This window comes from Acomys russatus, chromosome 24 (genome assembly GCF_903995435.1).
Source record: "Acomys russatus chromosome 24, mAcoRus1.1, whole genome shotgun sequence".
Classification (NCBI taxonomy): domain Eukaryota; kingdom Metazoa; phylum Chordata; class Mammalia; order Rodentia; family Muridae; genus Acomys; species Acomys russatus.
The window spans coordinates 14353268-14371162 of record NC_067160.1 but is presented as its reverse complement, the minus strand read 5'-3'; the positions used below and the strand labels follow the sequence as shown (position 1 = coordinate 14371162).

Here is a 17895-nt window from a genome sequence, read left to right as displayed (position 1 = left end):
GCACCACTCACAGTGGGCGGGGCCCTCTCCCATCAATCATTAAGTAAGAAAATGCTCCACAGCGGTATCTCATGGAGGCTGTTGAGGTTCCCTCCTTTCACATAACTGTTGCTTGAACCAAGTCGACATAAAACTATGCAGCACACACACTATCTTTTTTTTTTTTTTTTTTAAAGCTATTAGCAAACATGCACTATGGCACTTTTTAATCTTAGGAGTTAAGTTTAATAAATGTAACTTATTTTTATCATGTCATTCTTGGAAAGCTTTCTAGTATTAATATATTTCAAACTGTAGCGACATGGCCCCCTATATTAGATCTCCAGCAAACATCAGGGAATCTCCCTTTCTATGTTTACATGGAAGGACAGCAATAATGTATTTCTGATTACTTATTGGGAGATCCATATAAAAGCGGGTAAAATAAATAACAGAATGTAAGCGAATCTATTCCATTAGTGCAGTGGTTCTCTACCTGGGGGTCATGACCCCTGGGGGATGTCACACGTCAGATATCCTGCATATCCGATATTTATATTATGATTCGTAATAGTAGGAAAATTATAGTTATGAGATAGCAACAAAATAATTTCATGGTCCGGGGTCACAGCAGCACAGGGAACTGTGTTCAAGAGTCTCAGCGTTTAGGAAGGTTGAGAGCCACTGACTTAGTGCTTGATTGTCTCTAGCTTAACTTTGACTCACTCACTGATGAAAGCCTAGGCTTGCTGCACCTCTGCCTCCAACGGGACATTATACAGAAAAAGTATATTTGGCCATTAGGAAAAGGGCTTTTTACTGAAAAGAAATATGCTGTGTGCTTCTTCATCCTCCACCGCCCCCACATAGACTCTTGTGACTCTTGTTGCCATTTCGACCCCTTTTAGAAAGTTTTAGACTGTTGAGCATGCTTCTGCAGGCAGTCTGGTCAGTATCGCAGCCTTGCTGGGTGCGCTAGTGTCTTTGTAAATGTAAGGCTGGGAAAGTGGCTGTGAAGCCTTTGTCGTAAGACTGCCATACGCGTGACATTTTACATAATTTTGCATTTGATTTCCGTGCAGGCAGAAATCCTGAGTGTCCTCAGTCACAGGAACATCATCCAGTTTTACGGAGTGATTCTGGAACCACCCAACTATGGCATTGTCACAGGTAGGAACTCACTGTTGGACGGTCTGCCTTCCCAGTTGCCTGGCTTCCGGTTCCTTCCTGCGCTAAAATGCTTACTCTTCGGTTCTGTTGTGGTTTGTGTGCTACTGTCAGGCGTCAATTTTGTTGCCATAAAGCATTAATAAAACTGATTATCTCAATATAATTAAGAATGGTGCTTCCACCTCTACCCTTGTTTAATTGTGCTAATTATACCTGTGTAGATTGCTGTTCGAATGCACCTGCAGCTGCAATGCCAATGCGTAAGGTGCCGTTTAACTAAAATTTCATTTAATTAGTTGAAGTGAAAGATGTTTTTTGTGACTCTGTGACCTTTTATAAATTAAGATTTCTTGAGCTGTTCATGGTGTAATTCTTGCAGTGCTCTTTAGTCAGGTCTCTGGTGTGAGGGCCGTATTTTTCAGGTTTGGTCATTTGCACTAATAATGACCTTGAGCTAAAACCATCACGTAATTTTGAGCAGAAATTTTTAGCTGATGGAAATACCCTTTCTGAATGGAAAATTTTGCCACAAGAAACTACAAAGACATATATTTTAAGCCATTCTATACTTGCAACTGCACACCCTAGTGAGGTGGGCTCAGCCCACTGTAACTGTAATGTTGGATTTTTACAGTAAGTAACTTACAGTGATTTTACAGTAAGTTCCCCTTATCGCGGCAACTCTTTGGCTTGAATGAAAACCTAATAAGAAAACCTTAAACGACTTATCCTTGCAGTATAATGGCAAGGGCTTGGATTGTCTTTAGAGGAAAAAAAAAAAAAACACTCATAGTATAAAAACCTTGCAAAGTAAACAAAATAATTCTTTTTTATACGAAAGGCATTGAAACTCTAAGTTAAGTGCCTTTGCTACATGGTCACCCGGCGGGCAGCAGACCCAGAGAGGTATAAATCCCTCTCGTGGCTTTTCTCCCGGAGCTCCTCCTGCCTGTGAGCCGGGGTTTGGAAGGACCACTGGTTCTTCTCAGGGACAGATTGCTCTTATGTCCATCATCTGGTAGCTTTTAATATAATGATGATGATGATTAACTTTACACCCCAGTAATAGCCCCTCCCTCCTCTCCTCCTAGCCCCTCCCTCCTCTCCTCCTAGCCCCTCCCTCCCTCCCTGTTTCCCCCATCCCCTCCCGCTACTCTGATGAGAAGCAGAGCCCCACCCCCCACCGCAGCATATCAAGGACTGAGCGCATCCTCTTCCCCTGTTGCCAGGAGAGGCAGCTCCACCAGGGGAAAGTAATTGAAAAGTGAGTAACCCTGTCCAGGCCAGAGTCAGCCCCCATCCCCCTTACTAGGGGATCCACATGAGGACTGAGCTGCCCATTGGCTACATGCCTGTGTAGGGGGCCTAGGTCCAGTCCATGCATGGTCCTTGGTTGGAGGTTCAGTCTCCACAGCTGACCCCCCCCACACACACACCCTAGGTAGTTGGCTCTCTTGGTCTTCTTGAGGGATATGCTCTGCTCTTGAACAGCATTGTCTACATCTTTATATGTGGAGGGATTTGCATCCCCAGTGTGCTGTCTCTGGTCTTGGCAAAGTCTACCTTGAACCTGTGTGCAAACTCCAGGATAGGTTCTGCCGTTAGGGGTAAACCGGGCCTCACCTTTGGTGTCAGGTTTCCCATTCAGCTCCCTTCCCAGGTGCGTCACATTTACTTTTGACTAGTTATGTCCACCGTACGGATCCGAATCCAGTTGTCTGATCCTCACTTGAAGCAGAGGCCATGAAAGGCTGCCAAGGGTGCCATTTGATTTGCTCCGCATTGCTTGCTCAATTTGCTTTCTCATACATTCTATGACACCCTGCCCAGGGTGACACTGGTCCTGCTGTGGACTGAGCCTGCCCACATCAGTCATTAAGAAAGTGCCCTACAGTCGTGCCTACATATGATCTGATTGGGGCCTTTTTCTCAACTGAGATTCCTCTTCCAAAATAACTTTAGGTTATGACAAAACAAACAAACAAACTAACTAACTAACTAACTAACGAGCACAAGGTTACTCAGGGAGTTTTTCCAGTTTCCTGAGGTGAGACTGAAGAGAAGAGATGTGAATCTCTTTGCAGTATTTGGCTGTCAGTGCCCAGGAAAGTGTGAAGTGTGGTAAGCTACCACACCAGCCTGAGCCATTGCATCCAAGAGAAAGATCCGAATCAGGCCTGACTGGGTTGGTTCATTTGCATACTTTATCTGATTGGCCAGGCTTTATCCTGGGGCTTCCTTGAGCAGGTGCTTCTTCTTAAAGCCTTACCTACTCCAATTCTTGGATAGAGAGATCTGTTCCCATCACTGTTTTTGTCTGAAAGATAAAAGAAGCAATGGGTTTTTGTTTGTGTGTTTGTTTTTTTCTTTTGGTTTTTCGAGACAGGATTTCTGTATGATAGCCTTGTCTGTCCTGGACTTGCTTTGTAGACCAGGCTGGCCTCGAACTCACAGAGATCCACCTGCCTCTGCCTCCTGAGTGCTGGGATTAAAGGCGTGTGCCACTGCCACCACCACCCAGCTAAAAAAAAAAAAAAAAAAAAAAGACAATGGTTAACATTAAATACTTCTTTAAAATAAGTTTCAGAGTTATAACACAATAGCAAATCATATAGTTCTAGCTTTCTTATTGAACCCATGGGGTTGATGGGTAAAGAGACTACTTAGCCAGTCCTGTTGTTTGAAAGCATATCACTTTAGTAGGTTATCTTTATGCTCTGAGATTTAGGCTGAAATCTACTCAGTGTGTGGGTAGCAGGGCATGTACAACCAGGCATGTTGGGAGCTAACTCATCGATTGCATGAACCTCGTGATCTGTGTCAGCTGCTGGAGACTCCGAGGGACGAAGGATGAAGGGTTGAGTCCATTCGGTTTGAGATCTTTGTTCGGTATGAAGGCTGTTAGCACAGGCGATTGCTGTCACCCATCCTTGAAAGAATGATTTATCACGGGAATGGAGTGGACAAGTGCTGGAATGCGAACCGGAAGAAGTGAGGTCTCGTCCCAACTCTGCCAAGGCTTCCCAGATAAATCACTGAGATGCCCTGAGTCTCCTAGTGCAAATGAAGAGATCAGAGAGACGCTGTCTGGGAGACTGTACATGTATTTGTGCACATTTCTGCATGTGTATTTGTGGGATGTTTGTATCCTAGATTTACAGGACTCCTTATGAGGGGTATAGGAAATTATATCAAAGGCAGCTGTTGATTATTTTCCCTTTAAGGAGAAATGAACGTCTCCCCCAAGATGGTTTTCTGTGATCATTGGAAACCTCTTAATATTCTAACATATGTAAATCCCTGGGACAGGAAAGCTGAGTGGTTAGATACTAGACAAAATGGCTCTTCCATACAAGCCGTATCAGAGGAACACCCCACTGAAGGGTCTGGGAATCCAAGAGTGATGGAAGGGTGTCAGACTTGGTCCCTGTGTTCCAGAGGAGACACGATTTAGGATCCCAGAGCAGAGAGCATTGCACCTTTGGGCTTATTACCCTTTGTTTATTATGTGTCTCTATTACTTCATCTTATTGCATGAAGAGACTATGCTAGCTCTGCGTGGCTTGTCAGCAGGCTCAAGTCCTCATTCGACTCAACCACAGAACCCGTTAAGTACCAAACTTATTTCCTTCAACCTGGTCCTGATTTACTTTAATCACAGACACGTCTGATTTGCATGTTCTGATATTGACTGGTCCTTTTTAATAGCCAATTAAAGACAAGTGTCACATTTTATAACAGATTGCAGACATTTGCCCAAATTTCATTGGTTCTGCTGGTCATAACCTAAACTAAAGCTCACCTTGATGGTACTTTTTTATAAAGAGATTTCATGATAATATTTGTTTCAACAGTAGTACACTGGGCCCTCCATATGTAAACATTCCCCATTCATGGATTTAACCAACTAAGGAACAAAAGAAAGAGAACAGATGGATGCGCGGGGGGTGGGGTGGGAGGGGGGCAATATAATATAACAGCTATTTGCATGGCGTTTATGTTGTATTTGCTAGTGTGAGTGTCTGGGCCGATTCTAAGCACAAGAGCTCCTCTACCTACAGTAGGCCCATGTCTCAGTAAATCCACCAGTATTCAAGATAAAAGTACATTTAGTACACCTAACCTGTTAAACATCATAGCTTAGCAACGCAGCCCACTGTATTTGTGACCCTTGTAACTGACTGGAGGCCGTAGCTAGCTGTTGCTGTTGTTCAGTACGGTGAAATAGTACAGAAACTGCCATATTGCATATGTCCAGCAAAAAGAGACCCATAATTCAAATTGTATTTTCTAAAGAATGTGTGTCATTTTGACACCATCTGAAATCTTAAAATATTTCAATTAAAAAAAAAAAAAACCCGCATGTGTTTCTAAGACCCACCAGACATTCTGCAAGACACGTGGTAACCAGGAACCCCACAAAAGTGACACAGTACATGAAGTCAAGGATTCTTCTCTGTGTGCCCAGGCACAGCGATATTATGGCAGGAAACAGAGTGGCTACCCAGGTCAGACTGAGCCTACTTTCTGCAAAGAGGCTAAAACTACAAAGACGACTGTGCTAAGTGTGCTAAGCCCAGCTACAGATTGAAGGGGCCGCTGGCTAGTCAGAAATGCGAGCATTTTGTTTTTTGTTTTTTGTTTTTTTTTTTTTAATTTATTCTTGTTACATCTCAATGTTTATCCCATCCCTTGTATCCTCCCATTCCTCCCTCCCCGCCCCCCATTTTCCCATTATTCCCCTCCCCTATGACTGTTCCTGAGGGGGATTACCTCCCCCTGTATATTCTCATAGGGTATCAAGTCTCTTCTTGGCAACCTGCTGTCCTTCCTCTGAGTGCCACCAGGTCTCCCCCTCCTGGGTACATGGTCAAATGTGAGGCACCAGAGTACGTGAGAAAGTCATATCCCACTCTCCACTCAACTGTGGAGAATATTCTGACCATTGGCTAGATCTGGGAAGGGGTTTAAAGTGTACCCCCTGTATTGTCCTTGGCTGGTGCCTTAGTTTGAGCTGGACCCCTGGGCCCAAATCTGCCTATCATATTGTTCTACTTGTAGATTTCTAGGACCCTCTGTATCCTTTTATTTTGCTATTCTCCCATGCGGAGCATTTTGAATTGAGAAGAGAGAGCCCCAAGTGATCTGGTTCTAAGCTGATTTTGTTAGAAGACAGTGAAACCATGAGCTTTCCCCTCTCACGCAAAGAGTCGGAGCAAATCCTTACACGGAAGCTCAGCAAGCTTCCTGCTCGGGAAATGTGAAGAGACTTGACAGAACCGCATGGATGGATGGGGGACTCTTCACCTCCCAATGAGACACCCCAAGAGGCCGAAGAGTTCACACTCTTGGTAGAGTACTTAAGAACATTGGTTTTGCTAGGCACAGATTTAAAGCTGTGTAATGTGGGCTATAAAAGAGCGCACGCCCAAAGCATGCTCTACCCGTGGATAAGCCAACGTGAACATTTTGGATGCAGCAAGGAAAAACGGCTCAGGCACATACAAAGGGTAGCACGGTCGATGGTGATGTCTCATCCTGAGAAATCTCTGCCTTTTGATTAGACTATTAAGACCGCTCATGTTTAGGAGGCCGGGTGACAATAAACTGATATGTACCTGTCGAAAGGACTATACCAAGAAAAAGAAAAGGTCTTTTTTTTTTTTTTTTTTTTTTTTTTTAAGTTTTTCTCTATGTAGCCTTGGCTGTCCTAGACTCGCTTTGTAGACCAGGCTGGCCTTGAACTCATAGCGATCCGCCTGCCTTTGCCTCCCAAGAGCTGGGATTAAAGGTGTGCGCCACCACCCCCAACAAGAAAACATCTTTTAATGGTGAAATAACTATAAAAATATTCTTAGACAGAGAATGAGTGAGTTTATAGCTGGTAGGTCTGCTTTAAAAGAAATTAGGGGCTTATGGAATAGCTTAGAACATGTAATTAGCACAGAGGCCTTGAGTGTGAGCCTTAGTTAAAAAATAAACAACAAATGAAAGCAATATTAAAAGAAGTCCTTTGGGTTGAAAGAAGACAGTCAGTAATAAAAAAAAAAATTAGGGAGAGAATTCATGGGTAGGAGAAATGGTAAAAATGTGACTTGATATAAAAGATTCTTCAAACATCTTCATTGCTCTTCCATAACATATATAAAAAACAATTTTATAGAGCAATAAATGTTTTATTGAGATTTGTACAGACTTAATGTTTTATAATAATAGTATAAAAGATCAGGGAGAAGTAGTCATAGTGGAGAAAAGTGTATAAAAGACTTTATATTTTATGTTAGTAATCTGAAATTATTGTGCTATAAAACGTTTTTTTTTTTTTTTTTATCATCCCTTGAGTCACCACAAAAAAAAAAAAAAGTCACTCAAGAAATTAAAAGCACATTGATCAGAGGGTGGAAGGAAGCTATGATCCCAAGGCACATGAAGCCGAAGCCATTTTAAGTCTGAGATTAGCCTGAGCTGTATAAGGAGAATCAATTTAAAGGAAAAGTCAAGAGGGCTGTGGAGATGGTTCAGCAGCTAAGAGCCTGGTCTGATGAAACGTGCCTTTAATCCCAGCGCTCAGGAGGCTAGGCAGGCGATCCCTATGAATTTGAGGCCAGCCCGTGAGCTTGAGGCCAGCAGAGGATACATAATGAGAGCTTGCATAAAGAGAGCGTGCATACTAAACTTGCAGAGGATTTGAGTTCAGCTCCCAGCACCCATGTCTGATGGCTCATACCTGCCTGGAACTCCAGCTCCAGGCTTGTATCTAACATCTTTGGCCTCTGCATGCATACATATCCACACACGGGTGCAAACACAGACACATGCACACACTCACACCCAAACAATTTTGAAAATCTCTAAAAAAAAAAAAAAAAAAATCAAGGAATTAAAATGATATATTAGGACATAGTAAATAAGGAACATCTGACTGAGGACAGGAGCCAGTAAGAAAACAAGATAGCACATGTCAACCCAATTATGTTACTAATTACATTAAATATGAGTAGTCTTAATATTCCTATCAAAGGGCAGAGATTTCTCAGCTGGGATGAGAAAGCAGGTTAAGGTGTACACTGTCTACAATACACATATCTTAGAGTCAAAGCCACAGATGGGCTGAAAATAAAAGGAAAGTGGGAGATACTCTGTGCCAATAATACCCATTAGGAAGCTGGGGTTTCTATGCTGATTTCACACAAAATAGACTTCATGTAATACTAGAAACAAGGGAGGCCATTTTACCATGAGAAGGGGGTCAGTAATCTAGAAGTCTGTAATAACTGTGGCAAATCGACACTAATTAATTTCAATCTTCCTTTCAATAAGTAGTAGAGTAAATAAACAGAATTGGCAGAGGGTTAGAGGGCTTGCAGACCATTCTCAGCTAACTCCCCCTAATTCACATACGTATAGCACACCATCTGACAAGGGCATTCTTCAGAGTGTGGCAGAAGGGAGGCCTTTTAAACAATATTCATTATGTCAAAAATAAAAATAATTGGCAGACTTGCTTTTGTATATGTATAGTTTGTGTGTGTGTGTGTGTGTGTGTGTGTGTGTGTGTGTGTTCTCCAGTGCTTTATAGTGCAGTTCTCCAACCACAGATGAATTATACTAGAAATGAGTGACCAACAGACTTGGTAAAAAAAGCACCAAGTATTTGAAAGTTAAATAACATGCTTCTAAATGCCTATCAGATCCCAAAAGAAATCACAATGGATCTGTGAAGGTCTGAACTAGAAGAAAATAAGATGTAAACCTGCCAGAACTCTAGGGCGTAGCCCTGAGCAGGGTGTGTGTGGCTTCCAGAAGCTGTACCATAAAGAAGCAAGTTTGGTCTTGGTAACATCAGCATCTTCATCCTGAACAAACAGTAGGAAAAAAGAATCAATGAGGACCAGAGTAAGCCATGGAAAAGAAAAGGTGAGATGTTAGGACAGGTGCCGTAAAATAGAGGACTGAAATGGCAGAGAAAAAAAAAAATCAACAAAAGGCTTGGATTTTAAACATTCAATAAGACGGGGAATCTTTAGCCAGACTGACAAGAAAATAGAAGATGGACATTGGCAAAGCCACAGACGGAGAGAAGAAATGCTGTGATTCCTAAGGGAGTTTCAGAAGACAGTAGAGAGTAGCTTAAGCAGCTGTGCTAGTAAATTAGTCTGGTGTACGCAGTCAGCCATCTCCTGAAGTGATACAGTGATCTAAACTGACTCAAGAGCTGGGCCTTCGTCGTGATGCCAGCACTTGGAAATGCAAGTAGGAATATCAGGAGTTCAAAGCCAGCTTCAGCTGCATAGCAAGTTTGAGTCTAGCCTGAACTACCTGAGATCCTGTCTCAAATAAACAAAATACAACAACCACAACAAAACTCACTCAAATTAAAAAAAAAAAAAACCTGACTCTTTGTAGAAGAAAAACTAAATTAGTAGTTTAAAATATTTCCATAGAGATTTTTATTTTTTAATTTTTTAATTTTTATTATTATTTTTGTATTAATTTATTCATATTACATCTCGATTGTTAGCCCTTCCCCTGTTTCCTCCCATTCTTCCCTCCCTCCCACTTCCCCCTTCTCCCCTCCCCTATGTCTGTGACTGAGGGAGACTTCCTCCCCCTATATATGCTCTTAGAATATCGAGTCTCTTCTTGGTAACTTGCTATCCTTTCTCTGAGTGCCACCAGGCCTCCCCATCCAGGGGCCATGGTCAGAAAAGGGGCCCCAGTGTTCATGTGAGAGTCAGATCTCACTCTCCACTCAATGGTGGAGAATATCCTGTTCGTCGGCTAGGTCTTGGTAGGGGTTTGAAGCCTACTGCCTATATTCTCCTTGGCTGGTGCCTTAGTTTGAGGAGGACCCCAGGACCCAGATCTGCCTGTCATAAAGTTCTTCTTGTAGGTTTCCAGGACCCTATGGAGTAAATAAATAAATAAAATAAAAGATAAAAAAAAAAAAAAGAAATATGAACAGCGAATAGTCTTTGTCTGATCCAGTATTGAATGTTAGTAAATTATTTTGGTGATAACTTTGAAGATGTTGCAATGAACATGTGTTCACTACATTAGATAATCTGTTGGAGATGTGTGCTTAATTATTTGGGGTTGAAATGTCACAATGATTGTAATTTACTCTAAATGCTTCAATAAGGCAGATGAGGCAAAAAAAATTTCCATAGAGAAAAGATGATTTTTTTTTTTTTTTTTGGCTAGTGAATTTTGTCAGATATTTATAGAAGAAACAATATCAATCCTTCTTTCCGAAGACAGGATTCAGTTGGGCTGTAACGCCAACATCATTTCTACACCAACGCCACACAAAGACAGGATCAGGAAACTACAGCTCAGTTTCCCTCATGCCTGCGATATAAACTTCATAGCCATGTTCGCACAGAGGATCCGTGCTAGTACATGATTATCACAGGGAAGCAAGAGCTGAGCAATTCCAACAGCAGTAGACACCCTGGGTAGACAGGGCAAATCTCACTGCCCGCACCCATAGAGGAAGAGCGCCAAGCAGTGACCAACTGCCGAGGAAGGGAGAATTCGTGTTTCCCATGGATGAGCCCCTTGGTTGGTCAGCCAGTGTAGAATGCTCAGCTCTAGAAACAAAACATGAAGGTGATGCTGAAAGGACTCAGCAGGTTGTGGTTACGTATTTGTAAGTGTGTGTGTGTGTGTGTGTGTGTATTATCAACAATGGTTAAAGAAGAGAGAACTGGGAGTTTGGGAGAAAGACATGAGAGGGGTAGAAGGGAGGTGAGAAAGGAAATTATGTAATTTGATTTTAATTAAATTAAAAAATAACAATATTAAAACTTTGTGTTTCATGACCAATGGGATATTTTCCAGAAATGTTGGCTTAACATCTGAAGTCAGTTTATATAAGGCACAATAACAGGTAATCCAATTAGAGACAAAAAACTTAAACTATGACCATTTCAAAAGATACAGAAGAAGCATTTGGTTGTTGTTCTGTTGTTGTTACTGCTGCTGCTGTGATATTAGGGGTTGAACACAGGGCCTCAGGCATGCTAGCAGAGGGCCCCATCACTGAACTATATCCCCAGTCCTTAAAGAAAACACTTGAGAGACTATGACATCCCCTGATAATGATAAATCTCCTCATACTAGGAGTAAAAAGGAATTTTCTCAATAAATAACATCTACAAAAACCTGTCGCCAACATCATACTTAATGATTGAAAAGCTCTGTTTCCCCAAGGCTGGGCACAAGATGAATTCTGTTCTTAGCACACTCTATACCAAGGCTCCAGACAGGCTACTCAGGCAAGAAAATGGGATAAAAAGCATCAAGTTGGGGGGGAAAAAAAGAGACTAAAACTGCCTTCATCACTGTTTTACTACTGTGAAGAGACACCATGACCAAGGCGACTCTTGTGTAGTCTTAATATCCTCATTTGTTAAGCTCACTAACCTGTTTTCTCAATGAAAATGGAGAGTCTTGTTTCCGAAGCGCAACTGTAATTTGGCATTTGTTCCATTCTTAACAGAATATGCCTCCCTTGGATCCCTGTATGACTACATTAACAGCAACCGAAGTGAGGAGATGGACATGGATCACATCATGACCTGGGCCACTGACGTCGCCAAAGGTAACTCTGCTTGCTGTGTGCCTGCGGAGCTGGGCAGTGGCCTCCCACACCGACCCGGGGCCGTATGTCAGAAGATTTTTATTCTATGTCTGTAGATATTCTTTTTATCGACCAAATACAATTTTAAAAAATTCAACTCACTGTACAGATAATATTTTAGATCCTTGCCTTTCCATTACTGAATTCTCTTTGTCTTCTTCTGTTCGCTTCATCTCTTTTTCCCTAAAATCAAATTTTACAAAGTCAGTAAGCTTCAGGGCAGAGATTTTTGTTCTGTTTGTGACATTGTAATTAACAAACTCACTTGTCATGTTAAATGGAAAAATTATGATTCTCTTGTTCTGAAAGTTTTTCCGTGGGTCTCTAAAACTGTGACTATGATAGGATTAGTTGTATTTGTTTTGAATACATAATAATGTTCCAAAATAGTAACCACTGGCCTGCATGCAAAGTAGCTCAGATTTTATTTTACATGTAATAGAACTCGAATGTCACTCTTGAAACTTAAATATTCTAAGTATTTAAGTATTCTAAATATTCTAAGTATCCCAAGCCAGGTTTCTGGTTCTTCTCCTGCCCCCCGCCCCAGAAATTCTTGCATAAATTAATGCTCTCTAAAGCAATTCAAATTCTATTAGTTTTTCTCCCTTTTTGCACTTTCCTACCTGAGATGCTTGAGGTTTTCATCAGAACTGTTGGAATTGCCTTGGAAGTGGTTATAACTAACAGCTGCTGTTGTCATGGTTGTATTCGGGGATCCTCTAAGGTAGCAAGTGGTTACACCTGGGTAGTTAGCGCCTGTGTGGCCCAACACTCTCCCTACAGATGTCTCTGTACAAAGTAAATAGATAGGTATTGCTTGGTGTTCAATGAGGAAGCAGCATATATTTTTGCTTTCATGGCAAAAGTAAAGATACATAGTGACTCCAACAAGAGCCTGTTCTGTGGGGGAATTAGTCAAAGCTTTTAAGTTTCACCAGCGCCTGCCACATTGCTCAAACAGGAAAAATAAAAGGGAGCAAATTAAGTTTTAAGCCAAGGCTGCCACTCACTACCTAAGACCTATGTATAAGCAGCTCTCTGTTTGGATAGGATGCTAATTCTTGAGCTGTGATGATGAACTTAGCCATGTATTCATGCATCAGGCATCTTAAACTTGCCTTAACACTCTGTGTTCTTCAAGATGCCTTCAGATAATATCACTGTCATTTCTCTGCGTGTCCATAGTGTACAAGGAGCACCTTTGAGTGTCCATGGTATACAAGGAGCACCTGTGAGTGTCCATAGTACACAAGGAGCACCTGTGAGTGTCCATGGTCCACAAAGAGCACCTGTGAGTGTCCATGGTCCACAAGGAGCACTTGTTTGCATCCATAGTGCACAAGGAGCACCTGTGAGTGTCCATAGTACACAAGGAGCACCTGTGAGTGTCCATGGTACACAAGGAGCACCTGTGAGTGTCCATGGTCCACAAAGAGCACCTGTGAGTGTCCATGGTCCACAAGGAGCACTTGTTTGCATCCATAGTGCACAAGGAGCACCTGTGAGTGTCCATGGTACACAAGGAGAACTTGTTAGTGTCAATAGTGCACAAGAAGCACCTGTGAGTATCCATAGTACACAAGTACACAGTACACCAAGAGCACCTGTGAGTGCCTACAGTTCACAAGAAGCTACTGTGAGTAGGCAAAGAGATGTGCTAATACTGGCAGTTACCTACAGCATCGTGGAAATGTACCTACACAGAGGAAACACACAGTCCTTATAGCACTTTACTGACGTTATGTTTTGGGTGCTCAGCTAATTACACTCCTGTCATTACTTAATAGTACTTAGGATGCCTAGACAGCAAGCAAATCAAGTGACAGCTTCCAGCTGTGCTCTCTCCACCTTCCTGTTCCCTGTTCCTAGCTGCAGCACCCACTCTGCCCTCTGTCACATGGTCCTGTCTGAGGGCCAAATCTCTTGGCTCCAGAATAGCACTGTCATTCTCTCGAGTTTCTCAAGAGAGCTGCTTCTCCACTTTAGAAGAGTAGGGAGGAGAAGGAACAGAATTAAGTGGCAAAATGGAAGCAGAGATGCAGAATAAGAAAGGTAGGCCAGGCACAAGTCCACAAACTAAGACCCCTCTTGCCTGGTTAGAGAAGTAATTTGAAAGACAAATTCTCAGATGTTTACCCTGAGAAAATGGGCCCTTTCACTTATGTCCTAAGTGGTATATAATGTGTAGGATTATTTCAGATGGTTGGTTAAAGTGGAAAGGAGTCAATGCTTTAGGCACCCCCCTCCCCGACAGCTAAGTGTAAACTTTAAATAGGAAAGCTTGGCTCATGTTGGTTCTCTTTCAAATTCAACCCGTGCACCTTTTGGGTCGTCCATGATTGAAGCCACTGAAGCAACAATTTGTTGAGCCATTGCAGAATGACTAATTCATTCTGAGAGTTGACGCATGCATTTGGAAATAGGCATTGCTCAACGTCTTTCTGTTGACAGCTGCCCTCCAAGCTGCAAGGAGCCTCTTCCTTCAGGAAAGAAAGAGGGGTGCGAGTGGATGAGCACGTACATCTGCTGCTGTATACAAGGAGCAACCGCAGCGCGTTAGCTTGACTCCATCCTCAGTCCAAAGCGCCCCCAACCCTCCACTGTAGTGCGGGTCTGATCTTATTCAGAATTCACAAATAGTTAAGCCACATGAGAGTAGTTTTCAACCCTTTTCAATGGTTTGCAATAAAAAGCAAAGCAGGTGACTCAATAAAAACAAATGAAATGGAATTTGATGATTGCGGTTAGATGTGCACCAAGTTTTCAAAACTGGATACTATACATTGTGCACAAATAACGTGTAGGACTTTTTCTTCTGAGAAGCTCACACAGAGTAGAAAAATGCCTATATTTTAAGATTTTTATAGTCAAATCTTCCCTCTCGAAATCTTTGTCAGCAAGTATAAAAATGATCTTTTCTTGCCTCTAATCATAGTCAAATAGGCTATACCTGGAAATTATTCAGAAATTTGACTTTAAAGCAAGGAAGACATGAGTATGAAATTCAGGCATATAGACTATTAAGCGCCTCACAAGTAGCAGCTATTGAACCTTATGGTTTGAATATGTAGAACTTGCTATTAAATGAGGCCTTTTATCCTGGTTGCATCGCTTAAGATCATCTGAGTTACTAATACTTCTGTTAACTTGACTCTCTTCAGTGATATCATTGTGTAATAAGAGTTAAGACTTTTTTCTTATTTTCTTTGTTCTTTTGATTGCTCAGTATATAATAACTGGAGTAGTAGAGGAAGAGTAGCTATTAATAAATTTGCCTTTATAAAATTGTAGTGTGCTGTATACTTTAAACACCAGGGGTACTTACTAAATTACTTTCATGGGCATCTCATCAAAAAGGGGGGCTGGGGGGCGGGGTCGTGTTTGATTTGCCGTGAAGAAGGACTGTTTCTTCCCTATTTGAAGAAGAGAACGTGAGACATGAGGAGTACTGTGTAGAAAATGTTATATTCTTGTGAGAGAAAAATTATTTTGTAAGCATTGCACATCGATTAGAGGCCCACAGCGCCTTTGTGCCTCAGTGGGCCAGCCAGCTGCCCACCCCCCTTCTGTCTTCACTCCCAGGTCTTGGATAAAAGTAACCACAGCGCGGTGCCTCAGTTCCTGCAGATGCCTAAGCAAGCCTGAGGAGCCAAAGCTTGGGCAGACGGCGCACACGTAGTTGTGGGATGCTCAGGGGTCATTATGGTCATTTTGCTGTGCTCTTTTCATGCATTTGAGAAAAAAATCACAGTGTCCTTCTTAGGGACTGTAAGAAACAAGGTCTCCCATAAGAAAGTGCTGCATCAGCTTAGCTGAGGGGAATGCTACCAATGTAGACACATGTCACTTTTCTTTTTGCCGAGCATGGAGGAGCAGAACATATTCTGCTATGGATCTCCTTGTGAATGGGCATACCGATGCAATATTGTAAACCATTAATCTAGCTCTCTTCCCCCCCCCCTTGTACTAAAGGGATGCACTACCTACACATGGAGGCCCCAGTCAAGGTGATCCACAGAGACCTCAAGTCAAGGAATGGTAAGTGCTCACACCTTTCAGTCCCACTATTTTACTACAGACCACACGCACCTACAAATAAAATCAGCACAGTGTTTTGCATTGTTTTGGTAACTTACTCTCTACTATGGAAACACTTTCATTGTCAATAAATATCAAAATCTGTATGCTATTTGAGGAAGTTGCATAGTTTTCTGCTGTGTGAATCTAACACAGGATGGAGGCCACTGGATTGCTTGCATTTTTTTTCTCTAAAATAAGAAATGTTTAATGCCATTTGGCCAAGTTTTCCTACACATCTCTAATTATTTCCTTAGAATCTTTTTCTAAAGTTGGCATTGCCAGGTCAAAGTGTATAGTCATATATTTTAAGTCTCTTATTTTTAGATACTTCCTTCTGCCAGCAATTTTGAACCTTATTTCTACATTGCATAGTCTACAGCTTTTGGTCAGTTGTGCCCATGTCACCTGGAGTAATGCCCAAAGATGACCAGCGTGCTTGAGTTCAGAACAGAAAGGCACGCGTTCCCTTTCTCTCTTTCCTCTTCTGTACTTTCTATACTTTATGAGCCTATATTTATCATTTGGAAAGTGAGCGTTTTAAAATAGCATGCAGGGTTAGATGCTACCTTCTTCCATTACGTCACGTCAAAGCTATCAGAAGGCAGCAGGACTATTTAGCTTTAGTAGAGCTTGCTAAGTAAACATCAGAGGTTGCCACTTAAGAGAAGGGAAAAAAAGAACCAGCCCTTGCTATCACTTATTTCTATGATTTTCAGCAGCTCTCAGTAGGGAGACCGAGAAACATTTATTTTTAGAAATCTTAAGATCATGGCAACCAAAACTTGAATTTAGCAGTAGCGTGGTCCTTAGAATGGGCGGCAACAGTAAGAGGAGCCTGGGCAGGCCCCAGGTGCTTGGCTCACACGCAGGACCTCCAGGCCTAGGTCTGGCAGGTGGAGAGCAGGAAAGGCAGGAAGTTGTAGGCAGCTGCTAGCATGAATCCAGGCTGGCCCCTGCTTACCCTGACCAGCCGCCTCAGCTGACTGCCCAGCCCTCTCCTGTGGCCTCTCATACTCTTTGGCTCTTCTGAGACAGGCACTTCTGGGAACTACAAACTTGTGCTTATAGAGCTGGCTAACAGGAAGTCACTCAAAAATAATCCCTAATCAGGTAGGAAGTAGCAGAGTTTTATGACTAAAATTTTAGTCCATGTTATTAATTTCAATATAAGCAAATTACTTTATTTCTTTAAACCCATGTAGGTAGCATGAAAACTATGTAGCAATAGAGAATTCTTCATTTAAAAAACAATTACAAGCTATAGGAAAGATTGTGCCTCTAAAGAATATGAGCTTAACTTTGGCAATTTATTTTTACTGGGAGAAAGGGCAACACTTTTCTTTCTGTAATATTTTTGAAAACTTTAGTGATCAGCTAGCAAGATGGCTCAATGTGTAAAGGCGCTTGTCATCAAGCCTGACAACCTGACTTCAATCCCCAGAGACCCATGACAGAAGGGGAGAGCCAACCCCGACAGGATAGCCTCTGACATTCGTGTGCATAGCATGGGCACTACGCACACACACACACATACACACACACACACACACACCACCACCAGTCAGTCAATCAATCTATCTATCTAGCAATGTGATTAAAAACCGTATTATTAGTGTGTGTATATGTGTCAGGTGTGTCTTTGTGTGCATGCCTGTGCTGTGATGTGCTTTTGAAGCCAGATGATAACTTTGTGGAGTTGGTTTTCTCCTTCCACCGTTATATGGGTCTCTGGGATCCAACTCAGGATAGCAGACTTTCATGACAACTTCTTTTACACCCACTGAACTATCTCTCCAGCCTCTATATTAAGTATGTTTATAATGTTATTTTTTAAATGAACACGTACTAATATTACAACCAAAAAGGAATAGAGAGATATTTTAAGAACAACTGAATATAATAGTAATATTTATTCATGTTTTTATTTGCAAAAGCATGTTGCTCATCACTCCCAACCCCTCACTTATCTGTGGCTATTTTATATATTAGATAACACAGGGTGTTTTCTCTAATTATCA

At 41.9% G+C, this 17895-nt stretch overlaps 1 protein-coding gene across 3 annotated transcripts in view; it reads left to right on the top strand.

Moving 5' to 3' along the window:
• Map3k20 (mitogen-activated protein kinase kinase kinase 20) overlaps nucleotides 1-17895 on the top strand; it is a 160107-nt gene that overhangs the window by 68841 nt on the left and 73371 nt on the right. For all 3 annotated transcript variants that reach the window (XM_051166214.1, XM_051166212.1, XM_051166213.1), the window contains 3 exons: nucleotides 1062-1149; nucleotides 11654-11755; nucleotides 15770-15835. In XM_051166214.1, coding sequence (XP_051022171.1) covers nucleotides 1062-1149; nucleotides 11654-11755; nucleotides 15770-15835 — 256 coding nt within the window. The remainder of the gene's footprint in view (nucleotides 1-1061; nucleotides 1150-11653; nucleotides 11756-15769; nucleotides 15836-17895) is intronic.